Source organism: Teleopsis dalmanni, chromosome 2, assembly GCF_002237135.1.
Source record: "Teleopsis dalmanni isolate 2A chromosome 2, ASM223713v2, whole genome shotgun sequence".
NCBI classification, from domain to species: Eukaryota; Metazoa; Arthropoda; class Insecta; order Diptera; family Diopsidae; genus Teleopsis; species Teleopsis dalmanni.
The window spans coordinates 239,568,552-239,595,305 of record NC_051847.1 but is presented as its reverse complement, the minus strand read 5'-3'; the positions used below and the strand labels follow the sequence as shown (position 1 = coordinate 239,595,305).

The window sequence follows — 26,754 nt, the reverse complement described above, 5'->3', positions numbered from 1 at the left end:
ACCGATAATGATGTCCGCCAACAAGCAGAGGTAAGGAATATATAAATATAAAAATCAAAGGTGAGCCGTATACAAGCTTAAAAATTCCAATAAAGAATAAAGCAATGAATATTTGCTCACTTCTGTATTTTATTATTATATAAATATATATTACACATTCTATTTAAATATTTAATCTCCTAATTTAATTGATGAATAAAACGTGTTTTTTGTTCGTCTTCTTATTATTTTTCTTTATATTCTTTTACGTTCAAATAACGTGTGCAACTGCTAAATAAATATACCTGAAAAATTATAGAAAAGAAAATGGAAGAAATTTTTGCACATCAGCTTTATATGTTTTTCTTTTCTGTTTTTTTCTTTTTGTGCAAATTGGCTGCGCCTATAAATTTTACTCATCAGAATTTGAATCACAAAACGGAAATAAAAGCAAATTGTGATGATTTAATAATTTTACTAATGACGCATTTTCGGTGAAAGTGCATTTTCAGTAATTTTCTAGTTTATACCTTATCTATCATAATAAATTACTTATATTGATTTTAATGCGATGTTACGAGGCGCGCGTGCCAACAAGTAATGTTACCCCCACCTACCTTGATTTTGTATGACCTTGATAATTAAAGCAAAACAAAATTTATGTAAATCATTTAATAGCTGATTAATTTTATTAGATTTAAATTAAATATTCCTTTCATATATTTATTTCAAAGGATGCCTACAATGAGTTACCAAGAGCGGTGAAAGTTACTCATTTACTAGGCAGTATCCACAATGGTCAGCAAGCAGAGGACCACCGACAGATGGCAGCTGTGCTTTTACGACGGCTATTTACATCAGAATTTTTGGACTTTTATAAAGAGGTAAATACACGATATTGTATCGCATATATTGCTAAAAGATTCGACTTAAATGTAGTTAATATTTAATATTTCTATAAAATATGTTTGTATAATAATGTGCTGAGCTTACATTATATTTAATCCTGCATGGTTAACAGTCAATTAAATAACTTTCTATCTGCGAAGACATTTTTAAATTATAGTAACAACATTTTATTACATTCTAGCTGAAAAACGACTGAACTTATTAAGTTATAATATTTATATTGTTGGAAAATACAAACACGTAGATTAAACCACAGTATTTTTTATTTATTGGAATTTTAATCTATTCTAAATTGGCCACGAGAGCTAAAACATTTTTGTCTTCACATCTGGAACTAATATTTTTGAAATTGTAGATAATCGAAATATACTAATATGTATTATTAAACAATTTCTTTATGTACGGAGTTTGTTGTAATTTCAATTAAACCTTGATAAGAGCACAGGAAAATTATACCATCATTAACACTTATAGGACAGAAGTACTAAGATCAAACTTGCATTATCAAAAATTTTAATTTTTTAAAAGATATCCATACGGTTCAATATCAGGAGAGCGAAGAAAAATTGCGTAAGCCTTTCTTAGTTTTTGGTTTAGAACCAGAGAATTGAAGCAGATCGTTCCTTTTTGTGTTCTATATATATATGAGACAATATTTTCTATATTATCGGTTACAGAGTCGATATGAGTCCTTTGGGTGGATTCAATATCTACAAAACACAGTACATCCATTGGTTAATGCATTGTTTCGAATAGATAAATGTCGTATGGAATGTGACGAACAAAATCTAACGCAGAAGTATCTATGAATGATTTAGTCTAGTAGAACAAAGGCTTTGTATTTTCATCACTTTTGAGTTATCCAAACAAGATCTTTTTGTGTTTTTGCTCCTGATAACTTTCCCTGCGCTTGATTTCTTGATCATAATCTAATGCTATCGTTCAGATGTTGAATTCAAAGCAATTTTTGCTATTTAGATATCTTTTGACTGCAAACTATGTTCACATTTTAGCCAATAAGATCGGTTGAAATGCTAAAAATAATGATTTTTGATGTTCAATTCACCTTTCATTACTTTAATCACTAAGCTTCGATAAAATTTTACTTGCTTTAAAACGAAACTTTCTTAGTTCTGCGCCCAGTTTTGTACTGATAACAGAAACATACTCTCACTTCACACGTAGTAACTCTTCTTTTATTCGTCTAATTGTCATTTCTAGATGGGCTCACTACAAATGATAGTGGATATATTTTATTTCATTTATTAATTTATTAAGTTTAATTGTTTGCAATGACAGCGTGAGTTTACATACTTTTCAATGGAGTGCTTTTAACTCCATACAATTACCAACTTAAAGACCTAAAAATACTAAATCCTTGGCTAGATCACAATTTTAATCACCTCTTGTGACAAACATAAAAAAATCATAAAATGTTTATTACCAAAAGAAATGCAGTATTCCTTATGTTTTTATCATTTCATAGCATTAGAGACCCCAAATATATATAAATGTTGCAATAATATTTCTGTAAATTTTTCCAATAACCTCGCTTAAACAATAAAATATCTTCTGATTATTATACATACTTACATATGTGTTCCATACGTAGATTGTTTTTGATTAGATGTAAAACAGTATTTTAAGAAATATTTCACTAAGATTTATTCTCTTTATATGTGTTTATGCATATTGAGTTGAGCAGTATATTTTTTTTCTTTTGCCACAGACCAGCGGATTCCCGAAGCAAACAAATAGTTCTTGCCTCGCTAATGGAAACTCAAATCAAAATTTAACAAATATCAAGTCTAACGTAAGGCGAAAGATTCTGTGCCGATTCTGCAACCTATGGTGGGTAATATATGTAAAAGGATTAGAGCACATATTGTAGCTCGTGATTTTAATGTAAAATATTAATCAATGCAAATCGGTCCTATACTGTTACCAAATTAAATTATGCAAACAAAACAACCACTTCCCCGTTTTCTAACCATTTCTTCAAAATTAATGTTATAAAACGGAATGCTTTAACGCATACAAAAATCTTAGATTTGCTCAATCAGTATAGGTTAGAATAGAGTTAAATTCTCGCTTGGAGCATTTGAAAATTACATTCACCTTCAACAATCAATAAATATTGTTGGTACAAAAAGTTTTTTTATGTTTCATAAATTTTATAGTCGACTCTATATATTTGTTGTCCCTTTTATACAAAAAAAGAATCGCAGTGAAGCAATAAATTTCACTAAAAATTCAGAAAGAAAGCGTTCAAAACGACAACTAGCGACTTTATCGTCCATAGAACAACTATTGAAAATGATAAAGTGAAGGAGTTAGTTGGATATCTAGAAAAATTTAAAGGACGATCATAATAAACACAAAAGCTGGACCCTTTTTATTTTAGCTACTATTAAATATGAATCATATTAATCTTTTCCAGAGTGGTATATTTGTTATTTAGTTGTAATTTATTCTTGTATCAACTAATTGAAAAACGATGGATCTTTATGTTGAAACATTTTCTGGGGTAGTGATTGACATCCATCCTAAATAAATAATATGAAGTGTAAGCTTTTATAAGTAGATTACAATAGATTATTTTAAAAATGGCATTTAAAACAACAACAAAGCTGGCCTATTTAATCCAAATTCATTGAAAACGCTTAACCGATAAGAAGCTCTTAACGCAGGATTGTCAACAAATTAATGGAATTATTCGTTTTATTTTTCTCAATTTATTCCGTGCTGTGCAAATATCAGTACTTGAATATTTGAAATCTCCCTGTTAGTAAAACGATATATATTTGACAGCATTTCGAGTGTTTCTAACTCTGTGTTGCTTATATTATATTAATTTTTTACAGCATGCTTACAAAAGATTACGCCTTTAGTTTGATGGACTATATTTTTAAGGTTGTTTAAATTTTTTTGTGAAAGGTTTACAATTCCGAGATATATGCACGTTAGTTCTTCATTTGGCGCAGCTTTTGATAGAGCAATCTACTCCGAGTTTTGCTATATATCTGAAGCCTCACATTTATCCTCTATCAAAAAGATTTATTTTCCCGTCTTAGGACTTTGGAACTATAAAAGTTTTATTTAGGTTTCAGTACCAGGGGCCGTATTTGCTTTTTACCATTTACATTTGTGATCAGCTTGAGTAGTTTGCTCTTGAGTATATATAATTTTTAACAATGCTGCCTAGTTCCTCTGGATTTGTGAAAATTTATTCATTTTTCTCTTCATCCTTTCCTTAAGTGTATTATTTGAAAGTTTTTTGGGTTAATATCAAGTTTGTCTATTTACGAAAAAAAATTAAAGCAGATTTGCAACAAGAGCAAATTTGCCCCTGTGTATGCTTAAACCTTAGATATTTAATTTGTGTAGTTCTGTCTAAATCATAACAATGACCCAGAGCGTAAAATATTACCAGGCAGCACTATTTCTACAATATAGAATTTAAAAACTCCTGATATTTATATATTGTTCCAACAGCAAATTTAATTTACCGCTTCCAATTTTATGCCTTTAGAACTATGTTGATTCTGAATTTCTTCAAATTGTAACATCCTTTCTATTTCAAATACTATTTCATATTATAAAATTAATAAAACCAGATACAATATCAATGTTACAAAAATTTGTGGTATGAACCAATACATTTTCACATTCGGTGTAGCTTGAGACTGTTTTCAGTTATACGTTTCTGAAGGCTTAAAACTTGAGCCTTGAAATTTATTATGTTTTGTTTAAACATATAAAACTTTTGTGTACTGTAGTGCATAGATACGCAGCTCTTGCTATGGGTCTTAAAAGGTCTCAATTTTCGTTACGTCAAATTCAAAAGGTATAATCATTCCCTCCTCCGCCTCTTTTCTATCACAAAACGATTTTAAGCTTCAGACTGCTTTTTGTCGGCGCAGTTTCCTAAAAAGCTATTAAAAATTAGTAAATGTTTTCTCAGATTTAACATTGATTTATGTGTTTATATTTAAATAACTACGTATAGTTAATTATTTATAAATTAATCTATGTGGTTTGATTTTCCCAGCATTCAAATTAGATTTTTAAAAAAATTATATTTACGAAGACATGAGGTATATATTATTGTCTTGATGTTAGTAGATATAGTAAATATGGCTTTATTACAAAAATTGTTTTTAATTTAATTAATATTTATGGATTACATATTACATACCTGTTTCAGATACTGCCAAATACCTATTATCAGTAATGTTTTAAAATATAGTTTATATTGCTTTTAGTTATCGATATAAAATTTCTCACATCCCTACACCTTTGCGGGCACGCTTGGTCTCTAGTGACAATACATTTAATAGGTGACTGGAAATTTAGTTCATTTTTATCGACAAAAGAATATTTGCAAATACAGCCACATGATTTTAAAAGCTTTTTTGTACAGTATCCCGTTTTATGTATTTTATTTCTGGTGATCCAGAAATAATAGGATAGGTAGATAGGTTATACCAGCGATTCTAAAAGATTAACTTAGGCCCATTGTTTAGAACCATTTTGAACCTTTGGCAAAGATAAGCTTTGCTATTCAAAGAGATGTCTTGCAGTCGACTAAGATCCTCAAAAAAGAAAGCCTCTAAAGTAGTAAGGCGGCGCCGCGCATGTTCCGGATACAAACAAAGCAGATGAGGGGGACTTTTATTTTTCTTTCCACGACTGCGGCAGATTTGATTGAGAGGAACTGTCAATCTTACCTGAAATGCAGTGATTCAAGTTTTGTATATCTTTATGATATTTTTCATTGTCAGCTGTTGCAACAAAAATGGATTTTTGATTACTAATCTATTAAATGTTCGTTTCAAAACCCTTATTGTATACTATGTAATATTGTTTGCATAATGAAATTTCATGATGTCAAAATATTTTTAATTATTAATCTAACCATTGTCATATCAATCCTGATATGCTTTTTCTTGTTTCATGTTTTTAATTGATCCGAACACTTTCAGCGTATTTTATCTTATTTATATTTAACTGTTTATTATTCGGTTTCATATTTTTTGACTACTTCTCTTTTTTATAATCATCTGTTTACTTCATCTATATTTTCATTTTATATATCCCCATAAGTATTGTTATCTTAATAATAAGTAGTACATCCCCATGACTATTGCTATCTTAATAATAGGTAGTGAATTGTTTCGGAGGCCGAGGAGAGCCTCCTGAAATATAAAAATAGGTACCATATCTATTACATCTGCAAAAGATTATACTACAGCTAGAGTTAATAAAATTTATTTTTCATCATGCATGATATCTGTAAAATAACATCAATGACTGAAGAGCAGCGATAACACAATATAATTATAAGATATAATTTTTTAATAATCTAATATTTTAATAAATTTTCATTAAATATAGAATGCATAATGGTATATAATACGTTTTTCTCCCTGTTAGCTACCACAAGAATCACAGGCCCAATTTTTACAACAGATCTTGCTTGGTGTTCAGCAAGAAGTTACACCAAATTTACGTCGGAAAATATGTGAAGTAGTTGCAGAAGTAGCACGCAATCTTATCGATGAGGATGGAAATAATCAGTGGCCAGATTTTCTGCAGTTTCTGTTTCAGTGTGCAAATTCACCATCAGCACAACTGCAAGAATCCGCTTTACGGATATTTGCCAGCGTACCATCAGCTTTTGGCAATCAGGAACAAAATTACCTTGAACTAATTAAACAAATGTTAGCAAAGAGTTTAGAACCGACAGCTGATGTTGAAGTGAGGTTTCAAGCTGTAAGGGCGGTAGGTGCATTTATATTGCAACACGACAAGGAAAAGGAGGCTATTGTGTTTAAACAATTTTCGGATCTATTACCTCGTATGATATTGATAACAGCAGAGAGTATAGAAGCACAAGATGATCAAAGCTTGTTGAAATTATTGATTGATATGACGGAAACATGTCCAAAGTTTTTACGCGGTCAATTGGAAGTCATATTTGAGATGTGCATGAAGGTATAAAACATTATAATTCATTTACACACATATTACATTTTCTTTTAATTACTTAGGTATTTAGTTCCCCCGATATTGAAGATACCTGGCGACATTTAGTACTTGAGGTTATGGTCTCACTATCAGAAAATGCTGCTGCAATGGTACGGAAACGTGCTGATAAATATGTAACTGCGCTTATACCACTTGTACTACAAATGATGACTGACATGGATGACGATGAAGAATGGGCCATATCTGATGTTGTTATTGACGAAGATAACAGCGATAATAACGTTATTGCTGAAGCTTCTTTGGATCGTTTGGCATGTGGTTTAGGTGGTAAAACAGTTCTACCACAGGTTATGGCTGTATTGCCTTCCATGTTAGCTCATGCTGATTGGAAACAACGGTACGCCGCTTTAATGGCAATTTCTGCTATTGGTGAAGGTTGTCACAAACAAATGGAGACTATGCTAGATCAAATTATGTCAGGCGTTTTAAATTTCTTACGCGATCCCCATCCACGTGTACGTTATGCTGCTTGCAATGCTATTGGACAAATGTCAACAGATTTTGCACCTACCTTTGAGAAGAAATTCCATGAACAAGTCAGTGTTTTATTTTCAATATTTTCAGATATAATATTAGGAGGGATACATTTTAATATAATAAATATTTTTTGGTTTATAGGTAATTCCTGGATTACTCTCTTTATTGGATGATGTGCGCCATCCACGTGTGCAAGCTCATGCAGGTGCTGCCCTAGTGAACTTCTCCGAGGATTGTCCAAAACATATTTTGACACGTTACCTTGATGGTATAATGCTGAAATTGGAAACCATACTAAATTCTAAATTCAAAGAATTGGTGGAAAAGGGTAACAAATTAGTGCTAGAGCAAGTAGTGACAACAATTGCATCGGTTGCTGATACTTGTGAAAAGGAATTTGTTGCTTATTATGATCGTTTAATGCCATGTCTAAAGTTTATAATACAGAATGCAAACGCCGAAGATTTGCGTATGTTGCGTGGTAAAACAATTGAGTGCGTGAGTTTGATTGGTTTGGCTGTTGGTCGGGAGAAATTTATCACAGATGCAGGTGATGTTATGGATATGCTGCTAAAAACACATACTGAAGGCGATTTGCCTGATGATGATCCTCAAACTTCATATTTAATAACTGCTTGGGCGCGTATGTGTAAAATACTTGGCAAACAATTTGAACAATATTTGCCATTAGTAATGGGTCCAGTAATGCGAACAGCAGCAATGAAACCCGAAGTAGCTTTATTGGACAACGAGGAAGTAGAGGATATTGAAGGTATAAATCATAAAATTAGAATCAATCATATATAATATAAGATTTATATTCAAATATATTTTTGTTAAATATTTCCAGGAGATGTTGATTGGTCATTTATCAATTTAGGCGAACAGCAAAATTTCGCAATACGTACTGCTGGTATGGAAGATAAGGCATCGGCATGTGATATGTTAGTATGTTATGCACGTGAACTAAAAGAAGGTTTTGCTGACTATGCCGAGGAAGTGGTACGTCTAATGGTGCCCATGCTCAAATTCTATTTCCATGATGGTGTACGATCAGCTGCAGCTGAATCTTTACCATACTTATTAGAATGTGCAAAAATTAAAGGTCCACAATATTTGGAGGGTATGTGGAATTATATATGTCCGGAATTGCTCAAAGTAATTGGCACAGAACCTGAAGCAGACGTACAATCTGAATTACTTAATTCATTGGCTAGATGTATTGAAACTTTAGGTCGTAATTGTCTTAGTGATGATGACATGAAACAAGTTTTAGAGTTTATTTCCAAATTCATGGATGAACACTTCGAACGTGCTGGCAAACGTTTATTGGCTCGCAATGAGGAAGATTATGATGATGGTGTTGAAGAAGAATTAGCTGAGCAAGGTGATACCGATACATTTTTATTATCAAAAGTTGTGGATATTATACATGCACTGTTTGTAACATATAATGCACAATTTCTGCCATACTTTGATCAAGTGGCGACACACTTCATAAAGTTGCTAGAACCATCTAGATGTTGGTCTGATAGACAATGGGGTGTTTGTGTATTTGACGATGTTATAGGTATGCTTTATATATATAAAATATTTATATTTTATTTTTAATATATGTAATATACATACATAATAGAATTTTGTGGACCGGACTCAGCCCCATATCAACAAATATTTACACCAGCTCTACTACAATATGTATTGGACAAAACACCCGAAGTGCGTCAGGCTGCTACCTACGGTTGTGGTGTATTGGGACAGGTACTACCTAGTTAAAATTATTCATATTATAATTTTTCATTTATTAAAAACTTATCTCTAAATATGTTTTCGTTCTATACATTAGTTTGGTGGCGAACAATTTGCTGTAACATGTGCTCAGACCATTCCTTTGCTGGTACAAGTTATAAACGACCCAAAAAGCCGTGAAACGGAAAATATTAATCCAACGGAAAATGCGATTTCAGCTGTCACAAAAATTCTTAAATATAACAAGTCCGCCTTGAATAACATCGACGAAATAATAAGTGTTTGGTGAGTTTTTAGTTTGACTCTGGCATATTTTATGTTGTTCATATTAAGATGTGATATTTAAATTAGAAAGTAATTAAAGTATATAGTTTTTATAACATAAAAAGCAATAATAGTTATTTAAACTATCCTATTCCTTTCCTATTTTTTTTTTTCGTACAGTCGTAATTTATATTAAAAATTAAAGAATAAATAAGATGACGTAAAAATGATACAAAAAAAAATGAAGTTTAACGGCAGGTCTAGTCACATAGATCAACTACTATCGTCAATCGTACTAAGGTCATAATAATATATTGCAAAAAAGGTTGAACTTTTTTTTGACAATATGTGAAATATTTTTTTGACAACTACAACTGTCGATGAGAATAAATATAGTATGTTACGGGGTACCTATATTAAAAAGATTTAATTGAATGAATTAATAAGTTTTGTGTCTATAGGGTATTAGTAATGTTTCGATATAGAAATGTAGAAAGGAGGTATTATGTTTCACGTATTAAATACAATAAACAATAGCCTACTTGTATTTTTTTTGTGATACTAAAATAGGCATTAAAAGCACTATTGTCTGCGTTATTAAAACGTCAAAATGATTTCTGGGTTTAAAACAGGGGCATGTTAAACGAAAGTTGCTTAAATCCTTAGAGTCCCACTGAATCTAGACGATGTTATGTTTTGGTATTTTTCCTCGTATTTTACATGCATATTATGTATCCTATTTGTATCCGATCTAAGATATAATTATGTACAGTAGACGTCGAATGTAACGAATACAAATTGTGTCATTAATTTTTTTTTATATCAAATAACATAAATCTTTAAAAAGAGGTTTTCGAACTGTACTGAACTACAACAACAAAAATTAATTTTAGATTATTTCAATTAATTAAATTTTTGGCTGGCCATACAGCTGTTTCGCGTATTGCCAAATACTTATTATCATAATTCTGTATATATAATTTTTTTTAAAAGAATCGATTTAAACAATTGAAAACGTAAGTATCTATTCATTAAATTGAACTTCTACTGCGTGTAATAGTAGCTACTTTTTCAATAAATATGGAAGATAAACCTATGACAAAATAATTAACATAGATAGTCAAAGCACTACAATATTGGTTTTATATATATATAAACAAATATCTTCAATTTTTGTATCCAACAGTTATAATAAAGTGTTTTCTTCAGGCTAATTGGTCAAAATTTTTTTATTGTTTTTAAAAAATAAAATTAAAAAAATCACAATTTAATTTCACAATAATTTTTATTTTATCAATATTTTGACTTTAGTGTAAAGTTATCATCAGTAAACTAGTTATATTCAAATACCAATTCTAGTTATATAACATACTACACTGTCACATTTTGTCATTATGTTTCCACAATAATTGATCTGTGAAATCTATCGCATTTGATGATTTTATAACAGATTGTTCATTTGTTTTATAAAAATTATATTTTTAACATCGTTATTTATAAAAAATGTTTCACCTTTTAATAGGTTTTCTTGGCTACCCGTTGTGGAGGATAACGATGAAGCACCTCATGTTTATAATTATATGTGCGAATTAATACAGGCCAATCATCCAGTGATCCTAGGGGCGAATAATTGTAATTTACCACGAATTGTATCAATAATTGCACAGGCATTTGCAACTAAAGTAGTGGAACCATTAAGTGATGTAGGCTCGCGCATGTTAAATATTGTGAAACAAGTAGAATCAAACCCAGAAGTTTTCCAAGCGTGTGCCGCTATGTTGAACGCTGAACAACAGCACGCTTTGCAGGAAGCTTACAGAGAATTGGCAACAGGACCAACACAACAATCCGTTTAAGTAACATACTGAAATTGTATGTCTTCAAAGCAATGATTATGTATAAAAAATTATATATGCATGCTATTAAATATTATATGTTATTTGATTGATACGAATCAAATTATTCATTATATAAGGTAATTGCTATCAACATATATAACAATATATTTATATGTTGATAATATTGATTTTAATTATAATCGAAATTTGTGAGAACATTACGAAACTTTAGACCCAAATTCAGCTGAATTTCCTTAATGTATTTTGCTTTAGTATATTTTTTTCTTTCCGTCTAAATAAATTTTATATATTTCTTTAGTATATTTATATATATTAACCCTATATATTTTATTAACTAATAAATGAAGACAATTGTAATTTATAATTTTGTATCACCGCAAAACGTAGTTATTCTTTAAATTTAAATTGAAATTTCGTTAGTATTTCTGACTGTAATGTTTTTAAAAAAAAATGTGTCTGAAAAAATTTTAACTTATGTTATCCGCTACAATTATATAAATTATCTTTTAAATAAATATTTTCATGGCATTCAAAAACTTTATTCGTATAATTTAACGTGTATTGGAATGGAATAGTGCTTTAGAGAGATGTAGCAGACTTGGAGAGAAGAAAATTTTGCAACAAAAGTTCGGGGGATGACAACCTGTGGTAGAGATATATAAGACAAAATTGTTGTATTGTGGGAATTTTAAGATCAGTACAATGTATACATATTTCTTTAATATTTAACATCTGTGTTGTTGTCTTATACAAAAAGAAACGATGAAACGTCGACGATCGATTCAATTTTTCTACAATTAACAATATAATAATAGATACTTGGTTTGTGCCGTGAGTTGCGCAAATGTAGATATTAAGTTGCAGCAAGCATATATACGTATAGTAAGCAAATGCTAATGTTGAGTGAAGAAGGAATATAATTTCTACACAAGTATTTCATTGATGGCTAGATAACACTTGACTAGGTTGCGTGAATAAAATTTAATTATTATTACTATACATATAAAACGGATAAGAATAAACTTTCTTTTTCAACACCTTCCGTAAAATCATTTTTTTTTAAAGTATGATCAATTAAATTGAAATAACATTTATTCAATAATTTTGCTTATACGCTAAACATTTAAGATAATAATTTCAAAATGAGACTGATTAATTTTAAGAAACAAAAAATGATGTTATGAATTAACGCTACACACTAACATAATATTCTTAATTATTTACTAATTTCGAATGGAATATTTATATTCTATTAGGGGAAACATAAAAATAATTATATCATTATTTAATTGTTGATTTATCCAGATATCAAATTACACTGACCCAAAGGAAATTGATCATCTGTTTTATCGGTTTCATCCTGTATATTTTCTACTTCTGAAAAGTCATTTGCTTCATTAGTGTCGTTTAAGGTTGTATCATCATACTGCTGCAATTCCAGCATTTTCTGATACATATCATTCTTATCTATCATATGGGGATGTTTACTTTCGACATGTCTTTCCATTGCACGCAAATGATAGTAAGCAGCGTCACAGGATTTGCAACGTATATAAGCGCCATATGACAAATGTTTAAATTTATGTCCTTGTAAATCTCTTAGTTTATTGCCGTTTATTTGCTCATTACATTGAAGGCACTCATGCAATATTGGGCTTATTTTTTTTATATTGAGTGCTTCTCGTTTTCCTAGATTGTGTTCACTATTAATGTGTTCGCGCCATGGCCTCCATGTATCGAACTCTTTACCACACTGTGGACAGAGCAGAATGAAAGGACTTTGAGAATCACTGTGTTCGGATCTTGGTAAATTATCAGCGTTTACTTGTTCCTGTTCATTTTCGGTATCTGTAGTATTTGCTTTTTCGAATTCATCGAAATCATTATGCAGTATTGGCTGATTATCACATCGATTCGTTTGTCTATTGAGGTGCTTAAAGAACATTTGTTTACGAACAAACTCGCCGTTGCAAGTTAAACATTTAAAAGATTTGTACGGCAAATGCCGGAACTTATGTGATTGGAGTTGCCCGATAGCTCCCTTTGTATGGGTCACAGTTACACGCTTGTAGCATTGTAAACACAAAAAGTGATGTTGATCAATTTGTCGAAAGTTAAGACCAGCACGACTATTGAATCCGTGTTCTTCAACAATATGCTTACGCCAGAAGACATGCGAGTTGAAATTTTCATTACATTGTGGACAATAATATGTTATGAAATCAAGATCAACTGCATTATGATAAGAAATTGCATCTTCTACTGTTTTAAGTCCTGGTGGTTTGGGATAAATTGCGGCGGATGTCGAAGCAGGTGCTAAATTTAATGATCTGTTGGTTAAATTATTTTGTGATGTTAGGTCAAATTCTCGTTCATTTTGTATTGGCGATAAACGTCCATCGTTAATATTATGACGCACTCTCAAATGAGTGATCATATTTGGTTTATGATTGTAGCAAGTCCCGCATATAAGACATTTAATATACAGTTTATATGGCAAATGACGGAATTTGTGATCTTGGAAGCCTTTTAATTTTGGGCTTGATACAATATCATTACATATAGTACATTGAAAACGAAATTTATCAATTTGCTTAAAACTTAAAAAATGTCTTTTATCAAAATTATGTGAATTATTTATATGTCGACGCCAATCAGACTGTGCTTTGAACAATACTCCACAAGCTGGACATAAGTAACAAAAATTGCGTTCTATATTCCAACTGTCTTGCGATAAATTATTCTCCTCTTCTCCTGTGGGTTTGAGTAAATCGTCAGCATCATTTGATTGTTCATCCTGCGGTAGCGCATTGTATGTAGACGAATCACGTGTAAATGAAGAGTTCGATGTGTCCATAGAAGTACGAGAGTAGGATCGCGAGCTGTTTGCGGTATTATCAGGCATTGGTTTAAGATTGTTAAAATCAAGAAATTCATGCTCTTCATTAATATGTGTTTGCAAAGCTTCTTGTGTCGAAAATATTGAACCACAATCTGAACATTTTAGACGCGTTAATTGATCAATGCTATTGCTAAATGAAAGTTCTGGTACAGGAGCATCATCAATCACACAATCATCATCTTCATCTAGGTATTGTATTTCATATATATAATTCGCATGTCGCACTATTTCCTTCTGTGGTTTTTTCGGAGTTTGCGGTTTAATGTTTTTCTGTGGCAATACACGAACTGAAATCTGAGGTTTTTGTTGTTGTAATGTTGATGGAGAGGGCTCTACAGCATTAACATCGAAGCCATGCATAGCACCAATGCGATGTGATGACCGTAAGTGTTTTACCAAACCTTTACGATCAGTGTATGATTTTGCGCAAAGTCTGCAACGGATGAATGACTTGTACGGCATATGAGTAATACGATGTTGTTGAGCGTTCTGAACACCATAAGCATTTGTTATAATTTTCTCACATTCTAGGCACATAACCTGTCTATCGTTAATCACTTTAAAATTGAGAACTTCTAAATTAGTTAGTTGATGTGATTTTACAATATGCACCCGCCAAAGTTTTTTGTCAAAAAACTCTCGGCCACATTGTGGACATAAATAATCAATGTGCGGTTCAAATGGATCCTTTTCATCATTTTTTGACGATTGATCACTAAGAATATTATCTGATGTATTTGTATCATCATAACCATCTCTAGTCTGACTTTCATCTGCATCAAACTCGCTGCTAAGACGGTGTTGTTTCATAAGGTGCTTAACCACATCTTCGTGAGCTATAAATGAACGAAAACAGAGTTTACAACGAATCATAGGTTTGTATGCATGTTGAGAAGAACTTCGTACTTGATGTACAAATTCTACATGTTGCCGCCATTGTGATTGTGTGTTGTATCCAACACCACATTTTGAACATACATATTGTATATTGGTTTCCTTTGAGTCTTCATCTGCGACCGACTGACGTTCTGATGCATGCGACGAACTTCTACTTAGAGCATCTTCCAAAAAGGATGGCAACATAATTGAGTTAGATTTGTCTGCCATATTATTACTGTCATCATCATCCGGTTCAATTAATTCATTTTTTACTTTGATATTGTCACAATCATATATGTCCACTGCATTTTCTTTGATGTCCTTAATTTCCAAATGTATAGTACGTGGCATACTTTGCTTTACCAGTGGGGTTTGATTTTTTTCAGTTTTAGCCATAGCAACCAAATCATCCCGATGAGTCATTCGCAAATGAACCATTAAATCCTGACGATATTTATACTGTCTTAAGCAAATTTTACATTTGGTGCAACGATAGGGGAGATGTGTAAATTTGTGCTTCAATAAATTTTCCATAGCATGCATTGCTATGCGTTTGTGACACTCCAGGCATTGATGATATAATTTATCAATTTGAATAAAATTCAAACCACGACGAGTATTAAAATTATGCATTGCATTCATATGACGTTTCCAGGCGTCTTGGGTGTCAAATTCTGATCCACATGCAGGGCATATATATACTACGGCATTTTCATAATTTATTGGTACTTCATTTTCACTTTGGGAACTACTATCGTTCATTTCAACAATTGGTGTAATTGGCACATTTTCAGATGACTCTGCTATATTTACTAGTGGCTCTAAACCAAAATTAAAAATTGTATCATCAGGTTCATCATCACATTCATTTTCATTCGAACGTGGTGGAGTTTTCAACTCATCTTTTACAACCTGTTCGGTATAATTCTCCACAGGATTTGTTTCTTCTTCTGCTTCTTCTTCTTCGACATCTTCAGGTTCTTCTTTTACTTTTGTTTCATTTGAGGCAATAGTTTTATTGCTTACACTATCATTACCTGTTTCAGTAGCATCTGTTACAATATCATTTGTAAACATATTCCATGGCTCTAAGTCCTCCATAACAAATAAATTGAGATTCAAATTTGCAAATAGTCAATTAAAATTAGAAAATCTTCGATTCACAGCTTAATTTTTATTTTTTTTTTTGCCTTATTTCTGCTTCATTTTGTTCTGCTTTTTACATTCTTCATTGTCTATGCCCACAATTTAATTTTTTTTTAATTTGTTATAATACATATGTGTATTTTCCATCATAATTTATAGATATCAGTAAACAATGCACATTTTCAAAATATTTATTAGTTTTAACAGAAAAACAAATATGTAATTGGCAAAATTCAGAAAATTGTTTACCGCAGGCAACAACCCAAGCTGTCAATTAATTTGCAACATTCTTTTCAATTCTTCCTCACATTTTTGCCGATTGAAGAATAGCGTGGGGTGTGTTCAATCATGGTAATCTTTGGCATATACATATTCAATAATTTTAGGTATATCAACACAAAATATTGAAATGCTTTTTGCCTTTTTTTGGTGTAATTATTATATGTGAAATATAGTAAAGTAAAATACTAAAAATATCGTCCTTTGCAATAGTTTAGCACATTTTCTAATAAACTAATAGAATCATTCTAAATATTTACATATTAATAGATAAACATTAAAACTTTTATAAATTGACACGATAAATTAACAACAATTAAATAACATTTACACTATCGTAATTAAGTTGACAAATGACCAGCGATAAGATCCATTTTTCTTGCAAAATCTTTACAAATATATGCGGAGGTTTGATAATTGTGATTTTAAAAATAATTTTAAATAAAACTTAAAGTATGGGATAATTAATTAAAAAATTATATTATAGATTTTGTAATTTTTTGTAGTAATAAACAACAATTGATATCATCAAAATATTTTCAATCAGTATATATTTTAATGGAAAAAATTTTAGCCGTTTTGATGAATATCATTCTGATAGAAAGACATGAAAGATATAAAAAGTAAATTGTTAAAAGCTAAACAAATGTTGAAAATGTAAAATAAATTTAATTAGGGCTACATTTTGATGTAGTAGAAGAACAAATCTTTTGAAATGTTTAGTTATACTAAAACCGTAGTATATGGGGTATCCTGACAAAATAACATAAGCATTGTTGTCATTAGGTTAGATCTTGAACCTACCTCGAAAGATCTAACAAGAGAAAGGTTTTAATTTTCAATATTTAATGAGATACAGGATGTGTAAGAGATCACAAACACATCATATTAAATTACCTTAACTCTTAGGCTGCGGTTACATTGCATGCAAATTTTGTTTTGCGTGGTAGTATAAAAAAATCAAATGTAGCAAATGTGAGTGGTTACAGATGTTGAGAACTATTCGCGCGATGTATTGTCTCTGTCATATGACCATTTAATTAAAAAAATATTTTGTTTGAAACTCCTTTGTTCATGCTAAATCGAAGATAGATGTAGATAAAAATAAAAAAATTTATCTTTATAATAACTATATTTTAAACTATAAATAAATCATATACGTCTATTCACCTTGTTCTTCCAGATAATTGAAAAGATAATTGAATGTTGAATTTTTTGCTAAGTACATTTCGTCATTACTGCTTATGATGCTTTTAAAACAAACAAAGCAAAACTGTCTATTTGCAAGCGATGTGACCGATAAATGTTTGCACGAAAATATAAATGGTTAGGCATGCAAGACAAAATTCGCATGCAATGTAATCGCAACTTTGTACCATTTTTGAAGGAGCTTTTTGTGGAATTTTTTGTCAAAATTTTTGTTTTAAAGTTTAATTAATAGGTGGTGGGGGTTGTGGAGTGAAGCCCCAATTATTTTTGTAAAGCTAAAGCTTTATACATTCAAAGTAATGACATATATAAACTCTAAAGTATTCTAATATAAACAAAAAATCAATAAAATGTGATAAAATTTACTGTTCGATTAATCGAACGTTGGGTGGATATGGGTTAAATTATATCCCTTAATATATCATGTAGCCTTTATTTTGATATCTGTAGTGTTCATGTTTTTAAATAGGTTCCAAATTCGAATGATTGTTTTTTATTCGACATTTTTTTTTCACTTTTTGTTGTTATTTTTTTAATTTTTTATACAATAGAAGATATAAAATCATCTGCTCTGATTTTCACAACTTTACCGAGAAAGAATTAATTTATCATTTTATTTTATCCTGATAGGAGTATTCAAGATCTTTGTGCATCGTTGCATGTGCAAAATTGTTTGATTTTACAAAAACAAATCCCTTTCTTATGATTCTGCAATTGATTTCCAAGGCAATATCCAAGACCATATTTTCGATACCAATCTGTTTTGAATGATACAAATTTTGTTGACAATTGTTTGATTTTGCAACTATTTCACGTCCAAGAAAGTACTATAATATACATATAAATGCACAAATCTAAATTACCCAATAATTCTGCAAGACCAAAATCTAGCACAGTATTCAATATATTCTACTTTTCACTTTTTCTTGGCATCGTTAAAATTATGCATATCGAATCTGAATTACATTTTACAAGTAAACAAATACAAAAACAAAAATCAGCTGTTCTAAATATTTACAAGAGTAATATGCACAAAATGCATTCACGGCTATTTATGATCTTGAATAACACAAAAACAAAAAAAAATGCAACTATTCACATGTTTTCAATTTTCTGCAAATATTACCAAAAATCCGCAGAGTTACCACTCACAGCAAAATTTAGGAAGCGGCAACCATAAGCGTTAACAGTTTAATAATCTCCGTAACTGATTAAATTCGAGCTAATTGTTTTTATTCAAAATTCAGTGTCAGCTGTTATATGCTACTTAAATTTAAACATTATTACAGGCATTTGGAAGTTTTTGTGAGTGGCGCTTAGGTATATTTATAAATTGCTAAGTAATTATTATTTTTTAAGTGAAAACAAGAATTTAAAATCAAAATTATTGCAATTGTATGTTGTTGTTGACATGTGTAAGACTCCCTTCAATTGCACGTGAATGCCATATCATAATAAAGGGTTTTAGATTTATAAACAATTAAATTAAAAATATGTAATTAATAATAAAACATAATGTGTAGATTTACTTTACTCATATTTTTAAAATTATATTTTAATATCATTCTTTGTTCTTTGAATAATAAATACCGTACAAAAAACATGGAAAATTTATTTTTATATAATTACATAAAAATATTGTATTGCAGCAACCCTATAAATCGCTGTTACGATTCATAACCTTAACCTTAACGGAAAATGCAGCATTAAGACACTGCAACAGCTATAATCATTTTAATATTCTAGAAGGAATGCACTCTGAAACGACAAAACGTAAAAGCACAGAAAAAACTATTAAATGGGAACCAGAGAGGATACTGGAAGGATCATCAATTGACCATAGTGTCATTGTGTTAAACAGAGAAATTAGTCTACCACCGGATATATTACAATGCATTTGGCAAAGAGGTACAAACGCATTTTAATTAGCAATGGCAAATGTGTTATATTTAAAACATTTTGTTTTAGCGCATATTCGATGCACTGTTGATGGAGGTACAAATCATTGGCTACAATTTCTAAAAACAGAATGTCAAGGTTTAGAAATGAAACCTCCCGACTTAATAACAGGCGACTTTGATTCTATTAACAAAGAATCATTAAATTACTTCAAAACAACGCGCATAGTGCACACTCCAGATCAGGATTATACGGACTTTACAAAAGCTTTGGCATTAATACGACCAATGCTACAACCTAAACTTGTAAGAAAAATTAAATATTTTAGATTGGATTAAATAGTTATTGCGTTTTTTTTTTAGTTAAATGACATAGTTGTTCTGCATGACACCTCTGGTCGCTTCGATCAGATTATGGGTAATATAAATACTCTTCATCGTTTTAAAGATTTGAAGGTGCATTTACTTAGTCGAAATTCTTTAACATGGCTATTACGTCCCGGCAAACATTCCATAGAAATTCCAAGCGATTTAGTGAATAAGCAACGGTGGTGTGCATTGATGCCTATAGGAGAGGCTGTCAAAAATATAACAACAACTGGTTTGAAATGGGACTTGAGTAAGGTTCAATCAGTTTTTATAATTAAAATAGCAAACTTACATTTTTACATTTTTTAATTATAAAACAGAGAATGATAGTATGGAATTTGGAGGTTTGGTGAGCACTTCTAATACATATGCTAGCAAAAATGTACAAATCGAAACACCTACAAGTTTAATCTGGTCAATGGGAGTATATAATTTTGACAATTAAATTAAGATATTTGTAAATTAGGAACAAATTTAAATTACTGATGATAGATAATTTTTATGTAATCATATAATTGAGGAAGGGCATTATGTGTTATTTATGTTATGTGCAATCTAATCAATAATTGGAAATTAACTTGATTTTGATTATTGGTTACTTAAAATTAGTGTAGAACTTTAAAAGCATATTTTATTTTTATATAGTGTTTGTATAATTACTTGTATAAAAAAAATTGTACTTAAAAAATGTTAAAATTACATTAAGATTTAACGAGAATCGAACAAATTAAAACACAATTGATAAATAAACATTTGTTTTCATAGCAAACAAAACTAAAAATTAAACTTACTTCGAAGTTGGTACAGGCATCATTTGAAAACCACTAGTAGTACCTTATAAATAAAGAAAAGTATTAAAACAAATTTATATATAATATTGGTTTACTTGTATTATATATATACCTGTTTTTTTCCCCAGCCAAGAATTATTACTGCCTTTGGATTTTCCTCTCGAACTTGATCCGGCATTTCTACTGCCACGATTGCCTTTGCTGAAACTTCTCTTTTTCGGGCTACTACTTGCGGCTTCGCCCCAACCTGTAGAATTGGCTCTACTTCTCTTGTATTTTTGTGAACTGCCTCTATATACCCTCTTCCGTTTGCCACCTCTACTAAAGCTACCTTGTGATACCGTAGCGAAATCATCAGCATCATCGTCAAATTTTAAAACTTTCTTTGATTTTGCTCCTTTTTTGGCGTTGGATATAATGTTCGTTAAAGGCAATGAAATATCATTTTCTTCCACTTCATTTGAATTGGTCATATCTTCCATATCCATCATTAAACTCAATTTTTCAGCAGCATACCCTTGTGTGATTTCAAGCAATTTTACTCCATATTTATCAAAATTGGCTTTTGTAACATGAGGTATTGTACGCATATCGGTCTCTGTTTCTGGCAAAGATTCAGCCATTGCTTTCAGAGCTTGTATGTTCATAATACTAGCCATGGTAACATTGCGTGCAGCTGCGATAGTACGGCAGAGATCCAATAAATCAGAATAGCATCGTTCATAAATTGAACGAAATTCTGATTGTCCAGTGCTCGCATTAGATAACGTGTCTGTACTTGTAGCAATAAGTGTCTTGCTAGCCTTCTTATGGATAACATGAAAATTAATTTCGACATCCTCATTCATTAATCTAGATATTTTTGGACCTAAATTCATATAAGCTTGCGGTATGTCCATGGCAAAGATCACATCTTCACGGAGATATTCTTTTATAACCAAGGTTCGCAAAATGCGTTGAATATCAGACTTGTCCCAATCTTTTAAATAACCGTGATATGGAGTTTTATCGTGTCGAAAATCAACAATTTTTTTTATCATAGAACCTTTTAATACATCGGCTGCAAATTAATGAGTTATAAATGTTATATTTATTTTTTTAAATAAGATTTAAAAATACCCATATGGAGTAAAGTAAATCTCGATCGTCCTCCACATAGATCTTTAACTGCTTGTGCAATTTTTCGGCAAATCTCTAAGACATTAATTTTCTGAAAACGTTGATTTTAAATGTACGGAGTAATGCTATTAATACTTATCACTGTATGAATAATCGTGTAAGATATTTGTTAAGTAAATAAAATATAATTTTAAAATAATCCTATATTATATCTGTGCCGATATCAAGAAAATAACACACGTTCCCAATAAAGAATAGGCAGAAACTAAACCGCCCATAAGGTTATGTATAATTAATTATCAAGCAAGTCCTGCTGTCAGCCCACAAAAGTGTACCACGAATATGAGATGACCGTTTCTTAAATAAGTTATTCCTTTTGAGCAAAACGTGACTTTTCATTTAACTCTTAGATTACAAGAATACCTGTTTTGACATTAACAATTTATTGTATATATAATATTCTAGCATATGATATAATGTTATGTCTACTAATCTATGCAACAGAAACTCAAATTTAGTCGAGTCTTGGATCTTCTCATGTATTATATATCCTATTTTATAAATCAAAACAATATTGACTTTTACCTTATAAAGTTTTTGCTTAAGACAATTATCACAGGCAGTTTCACGATTAGCCAAGCATTGTTCACTTGTGAAATGTTCACCGAAATAGTCCAGTTGTTGTGCTCGACGACAGTCTGTCACATTTTCACAATAACCAACAATACGATTTAAATTGTCTAAATGCATTTTTTTAACATCTAACGTGACACTTTTTTCCACTGTAATTAAGTCAATTATAAAATATTTAAATAAGTCAAAATTCCTTTAATTAAAATAAAACTTACTATCTGCTAATTTTTTTAACCGTAATTTATCTGAGTAATTGTAATATAGTACACAATGTGCCACTTCACCATCACGGCCAGCTCGTCCTGATTCCTGATAATAACCTTCTATGGATTTTGGCAACGAGTAATGTAAGACGAAACGTACATCAGGTTTATCTATGCCCATACCAAAAGCAATGGTGGCACATATAACACGTAATTTATTCATAATCCAATCTTTTTGTCGTGATTCTCTCATATTATCCGTGAGTCCTGCATGATAAGCAGTTGCTTTAATACCTGATTTTACTAATGCATCAGCTACAGTTTCGCATTCTTTTCGCGAGAGGCAATAAATAATTCCACTACTGGTTGCGGGATATAGTCGAATAAATGCTTTCATATCTTCAATAGTTTTGGCACCTTTCTTAGGCAGGACGCTATATTTAAGATTGCTACGATTAAAACTAGAAAGGAACCATTTACATTTTGAAACGTTCATTTGTCGCAAAATATCCTGACGCACACGAGGAGTCGCTGTGGCGGTTAATAACATAATTGGTACCTTAGGAAAACGTTTTCGTAATATACCAAGTTTTTTGTAATCCGGCCGAAAATCATGTCCCCACTGTGAAACACAATGTGCTTCATCAATAACAAAACGACTAATATAATTTCCTTCATACAAATAATCAAGTAAATCCTGAAATTATATACAAATTTCTATCATTAGTGAATAATTCAAAATAAATTAAATAAAAATTATAAAGTATACTTGAAATTTTGAGGAACTAGATATTTTCTCAGGAGTTACATAAAGTATTTTAATACGTGGTGGTCTGAGTTCTAAATCACAATAAATACCACGAGATTCTTGTAACGATTGTTCGCCAGAGAGGGATTTTGCATAAATCTAAATAAAAAAAAAGAAAAATATGTATATGGAAATATAAATTGTTTAAAAAATTAATGCACATACATCTAAAGAAGACATTTTATTAACTTGATCCAAAATAAGTGATTTTAAAGGGCTTATTACTATAGTAACACCTTCTGTTAAAATACTAGGCAGTTGATAGCATAATGATTTTCCACCTCCAGTTGGCATTAAAACAAAACAATCATTGTGTAACAATGTCGCATTAATAACTTGTCTTTGATTCGGTCGAAAACTTTTAAGACCAAAATTAAATTGTAATGATTCCGTCACACTTTCTGTATGTGAATATGTTCCATCGAATTCGCCAGTTATACCATCATTTTGTACGTCAGAATAAAAATTGCCAGCAAATTTCTGTGATGATTTTGAAATGTACGTATTCGGATTTTTTGCAGTATTTTTAGGTGTCTGATTGATATTAGAAATGTTTATTTTTTCCTTAATGTTACTAGTTGAAGGTGTATCATCACATAAATCGACAATGCTCGGATGTGTGGCTTTATGTTTTTCTGCAGCTTGTGAAAATGCTATTTCAAATTGTTCAGCATCATAAACCTGAATATTGTAATTACAATGTTTTAACAAAATAATAATAAGAAAAGAAAGTAAAATTATATTTTTAAAAAATATATAAAACAATGTAAAATATAAAATGAAATGAGTTAAAATGTAAAAATGTAATAAATTAATAACACTTACTTGCCAACCATCGTCATCGACATTTTCAGAAATTGAATCCACATCGATGACACTTGTATTCCTCGATACATTTCTTTTATGTGCCGGCGCTTGCTTTTGCTCAAAATCTTTATAAGAATAGTTAACATATTCAGATTTACGACCAGTCATAAGATCTTTCTCGTCTTTAATATCTTTTATTAACTCATCTAACTCGTCTTCGCTTTCAGCTTCCTCATTGTGTGTTAATATATTATCGTCTACATAAGATGTATCAGTGTGATTATTCTGATTTCTATTGTTAGCAAAAGATTTTGGTGCAAATGATTCATCTAAGTCATCATTACCAGAATAATCACACAAGTCATTAACCAGTTGCTCGCGCAAACGTAATTCATCTTGCTGATTATACTTTCCATTTTTGAATACATCCTTGCAACTTTTTTTTTCAATCATTGACTCATGTTTTGGTATTAAATCTTCTACATCATCTGGTGGACCATTGACATAGTTTGAGAGTGGTGCGCTTCGATGATGATTCGATTCTTTTACATTATTATTACGTATTTCCTCTTCCTCCTGTTCTATGTAATCAAAGTAATCATTATCATAATTTGGTTCACATAGTTCCACTTTTTTATATTTATCTAGTTTATTTTGCAATAATTTTGTTTTGGCTTTGAATTTATGACGCAGCACTTTTAAGTTTAAAAAAGTACTGATATCAAAACCAGAGATTCTGCTAAAGAAATCCGCAGGTATTTGATCAACAATATTACAAAATTTTTCCATCAACTCGATGTATGTTGATTTAAAGCAGGCTAAACTTGATTTTAAAACATGTTCATTATTCTAAGGAACATGAAAATTTTTATTATGATTAAAATAAATTCAATTTATTCATTGTTTTACCTGATTGTCGCAAATTTTATATTCATTCGATTGCTCCAAATTGCTCAGGTACTGACTTAATCCAAACTCGAACACAACACTTATATTACTACTCTTATTTTCTTGAGACTTATCTGGTAACTGATGTCTGCTTTCCAAATTACATGCTTTTTCACTTTTATCTTTAGCTTCAATTTTCACTTTATTGCTGTCTGCATCTTTATGTCTTACAGGTGATAAACACTTATCAGTAGAAAGATTGTTTTCATCTACATTACTTTGCACTTCTTTATTTTTTATTTGACTTGGATTTTTGTCTTTAACTGAATTATAATCTACTTCAAAACTGTTATTAATGTCAGTTGAGCAATTTGATAAATCAGTTCTCAAGACCTGTTTGTTTACTGGGGAATATTCAATGTCAGTTGAACAATTTGACAAGTCATTTTTAGTTTTTGTTTCTTTATTTGGAGTATTTTCAGGCGAAATGAAACATTTTTTTTCATTAGAAAATTTTTTCAAATTGGCATCAAGTCGAGCTAGTGCTAATTTATATGCTGGTTCTTCTTCTATTTCCTTTTCTATGGTTTTAAGGTTTTCCCTATTAAGTAACGATTCATTTTTATAGTTTGGGCTAGTCTCATTCGGCCGTTTTAGGTTGGGCGATAATGTATGTGTTGCCGTAATATCCGCTTTATTATTATCATTTGATTCTTTTATTGATTCGGACGTGCTCTGAGTTTCTTGTGATTGTGTGGAAAATTTTTGAGTCAGTGCATAATCGTCTTCATCTGAAGAAGAATCAATATAAATTGGATTGAAGACATTTCGTTTCCTTGTTTGCGGCATTCGAGTGCAGCTTTTTTGACTCAAGCTAGAACTACGAACATCGGATGTGTTTTCTGTTTAAATACAAAATATTACTTTTAAATGTTAAAAAAATTCGAATTTATTTTTACTTACGCTTTTTTTGCTTTTCTTCATTAATAAAAGATAATAAACTAGTTTGTTTAACGCTTTTCTGGCTGGCATTGACATTTTGTGATGTGTGTTCATCTACACAAATAGAGAAAATATAAATTAAATAGAGTACATTATTGATAACAGATTATTTACCTTTATTTTGCTCTTTATTACTATTAATAAAACTACTTAAAGAAAGTTGTCGTTTATTCATGATATATATTTGTAGTAGTTTTAATTGCAAAATTTCCCGCCCTTCACAACCTTTTCACAATATTGCAAATCAACATATGTAAGTGTTTCAGTATAATTAAAAAAATGTATAAAATATGAAACATATGATACTGTACATAGACCTATTCCCGTACGTTGTATGAGTACTTAAATTTTACTATTTTATATTTTGTTTTACTCAACAGCTAGTAAGCCAAGAGAATTGATGAGAGCAAATTGTCATTTTGTACTGTACAAAATTTATTTGAATTATATTTTCAAAATTAGATGAAATAAACTTTAGCAACTGCTGATCTTTTATAATCTTCCACATAGTGTATTGAAAATTCCAGCTATAC

At 30.5% G+C, this 26,754-nt stretch overlaps 5 protein-coding genes across 9 annotated transcripts in view; 3 read left to right on the top strand and 2 right to left on the bottom strand.

Moving 5' to 3' along the window:
* The window catches only part of LOC119677091 (pickpocket protein 28-like), a 1,988-nt gene extending 1,486 nt beyond the window's left edge, over window positions 1-502 (top strand). The window contains exon 4 of the mRNA XM_038088358.1: window positions 492-502. Coding sequence (XP_037944286.1) covers window positions 492-502 — 11 coding nt within the window. The remainder of the gene's footprint in view (window positions 1-491) is intronic.
* LOC119673840 (importin-5) lies at window positions 7-11,397 on the top strand. The gene is made up of 9 exons (XM_038084916.1): window positions 7-30; window positions 714-863; window positions 6,325-6,885; window positions 6,942-7,475; window positions 7,558-8,188; window positions 8,267-8,986; window positions 9,053-9,177; window positions 9,263-9,450; window positions 10,952-11,397. The coding sequence occupies exons 2-9, from the start codon at window positions 804-806 to the stop codon at window positions 11,283-11,285; spliced, it is 3,153 nt and encodes a 1,050-aa protein (XP_037940844.1). The 5' UTR covers window positions 7-30; window positions 714-803; the 3' UTR covers window positions 11,286-11,397.
* LOC119673838 (Bloom syndrome protein homolog) lies at window positions 4,043-26,754 on the bottom strand. Of its 2 annotated transcripts, none has more exons than XM_038084913.1 (12): window positions 26,336-26,754; window positions 26,183-26,275; window positions 25,241-26,121; window positions 24,350-25,180; window positions 23,690-24,205; window positions 23,486-23,623; window positions 22,729-23,413; window positions 22,466-22,662; window positions 21,881-21,971; window positions 20,874-21,821; window positions 20,762-20,804; window positions 4,043-4,823 (listed from the first exon to the last, which is right to left on the bottom strand). In XM_038084913.1, the coding sequence occupies exons 1-12, from the start codon at window positions 26,394-26,396 to the stop codon at window positions 4,781-4,783; spliced, it is 4,527 nt and encodes a 1,508-aa protein (XP_037940841.1). In that variant the 5' UTR covers window positions 26,397-26,754; the 3' UTR covers window positions 4,043-4,780. The 2 variants fall into 2 exon arrangements, with proteins under 2 accessions (XP_037940841.1, XP_037940842.1); XM_038084914.1 differs by having other exon boundaries at window positions 4,043-4,815.
* LOC119673839 (zinc finger protein Xfin) lies at window positions 12,540-16,538 on the bottom strand. Its single transcript, XM_038084915.1, has one exon. It carries the CDS (start codon window positions 16,168-16,170, stop codon window positions 12,586-12,588), a length of 3,585 nt encoding a protein of 1,194 aa, XP_037940843.1. The 5' UTR covers window positions 16,171-16,538; the 3' UTR covers window positions 12,540-12,585.
* On the top strand, window positions 16,507-20,564 carry LOC119673842 (thiamin pyrophosphokinase 1). Of its 4 annotated transcripts, none has more exons than XM_038084920.1 (5): window positions 16,507-16,566; window positions 19,353-19,611; window positions 19,672-19,907; window positions 19,965-20,220; window positions 20,291-20,563. In XM_038084920.1, the coding sequence occupies exons 1-5, from the start codon at window positions 16,564-16,566 to the stop codon at window positions 20,413-20,415; spliced, it is 879 nt and encodes a 292-aa protein (XP_037940848.1). In that variant the 5' UTR covers window positions 16,507-16,563; the 3' UTR covers window positions 20,416-20,563. The 4 variants fall into 4 exon arrangements, with proteins under 4 accessions (XP_037940848.1, XP_037940847.1, XP_037940849.1 ...); XM_038084919.1 differs by lacking the exon at window positions 16,507-16,566 and adding an exon at window positions 18,883-19,008 and having other exon boundaries at window positions 20,291-20,564; XM_038084921.1 differs by lacking the exon at window positions 16,507-16,566 and adding an exon at window positions 18,915-19,023 and having other exon boundaries at window positions 20,291-20,557.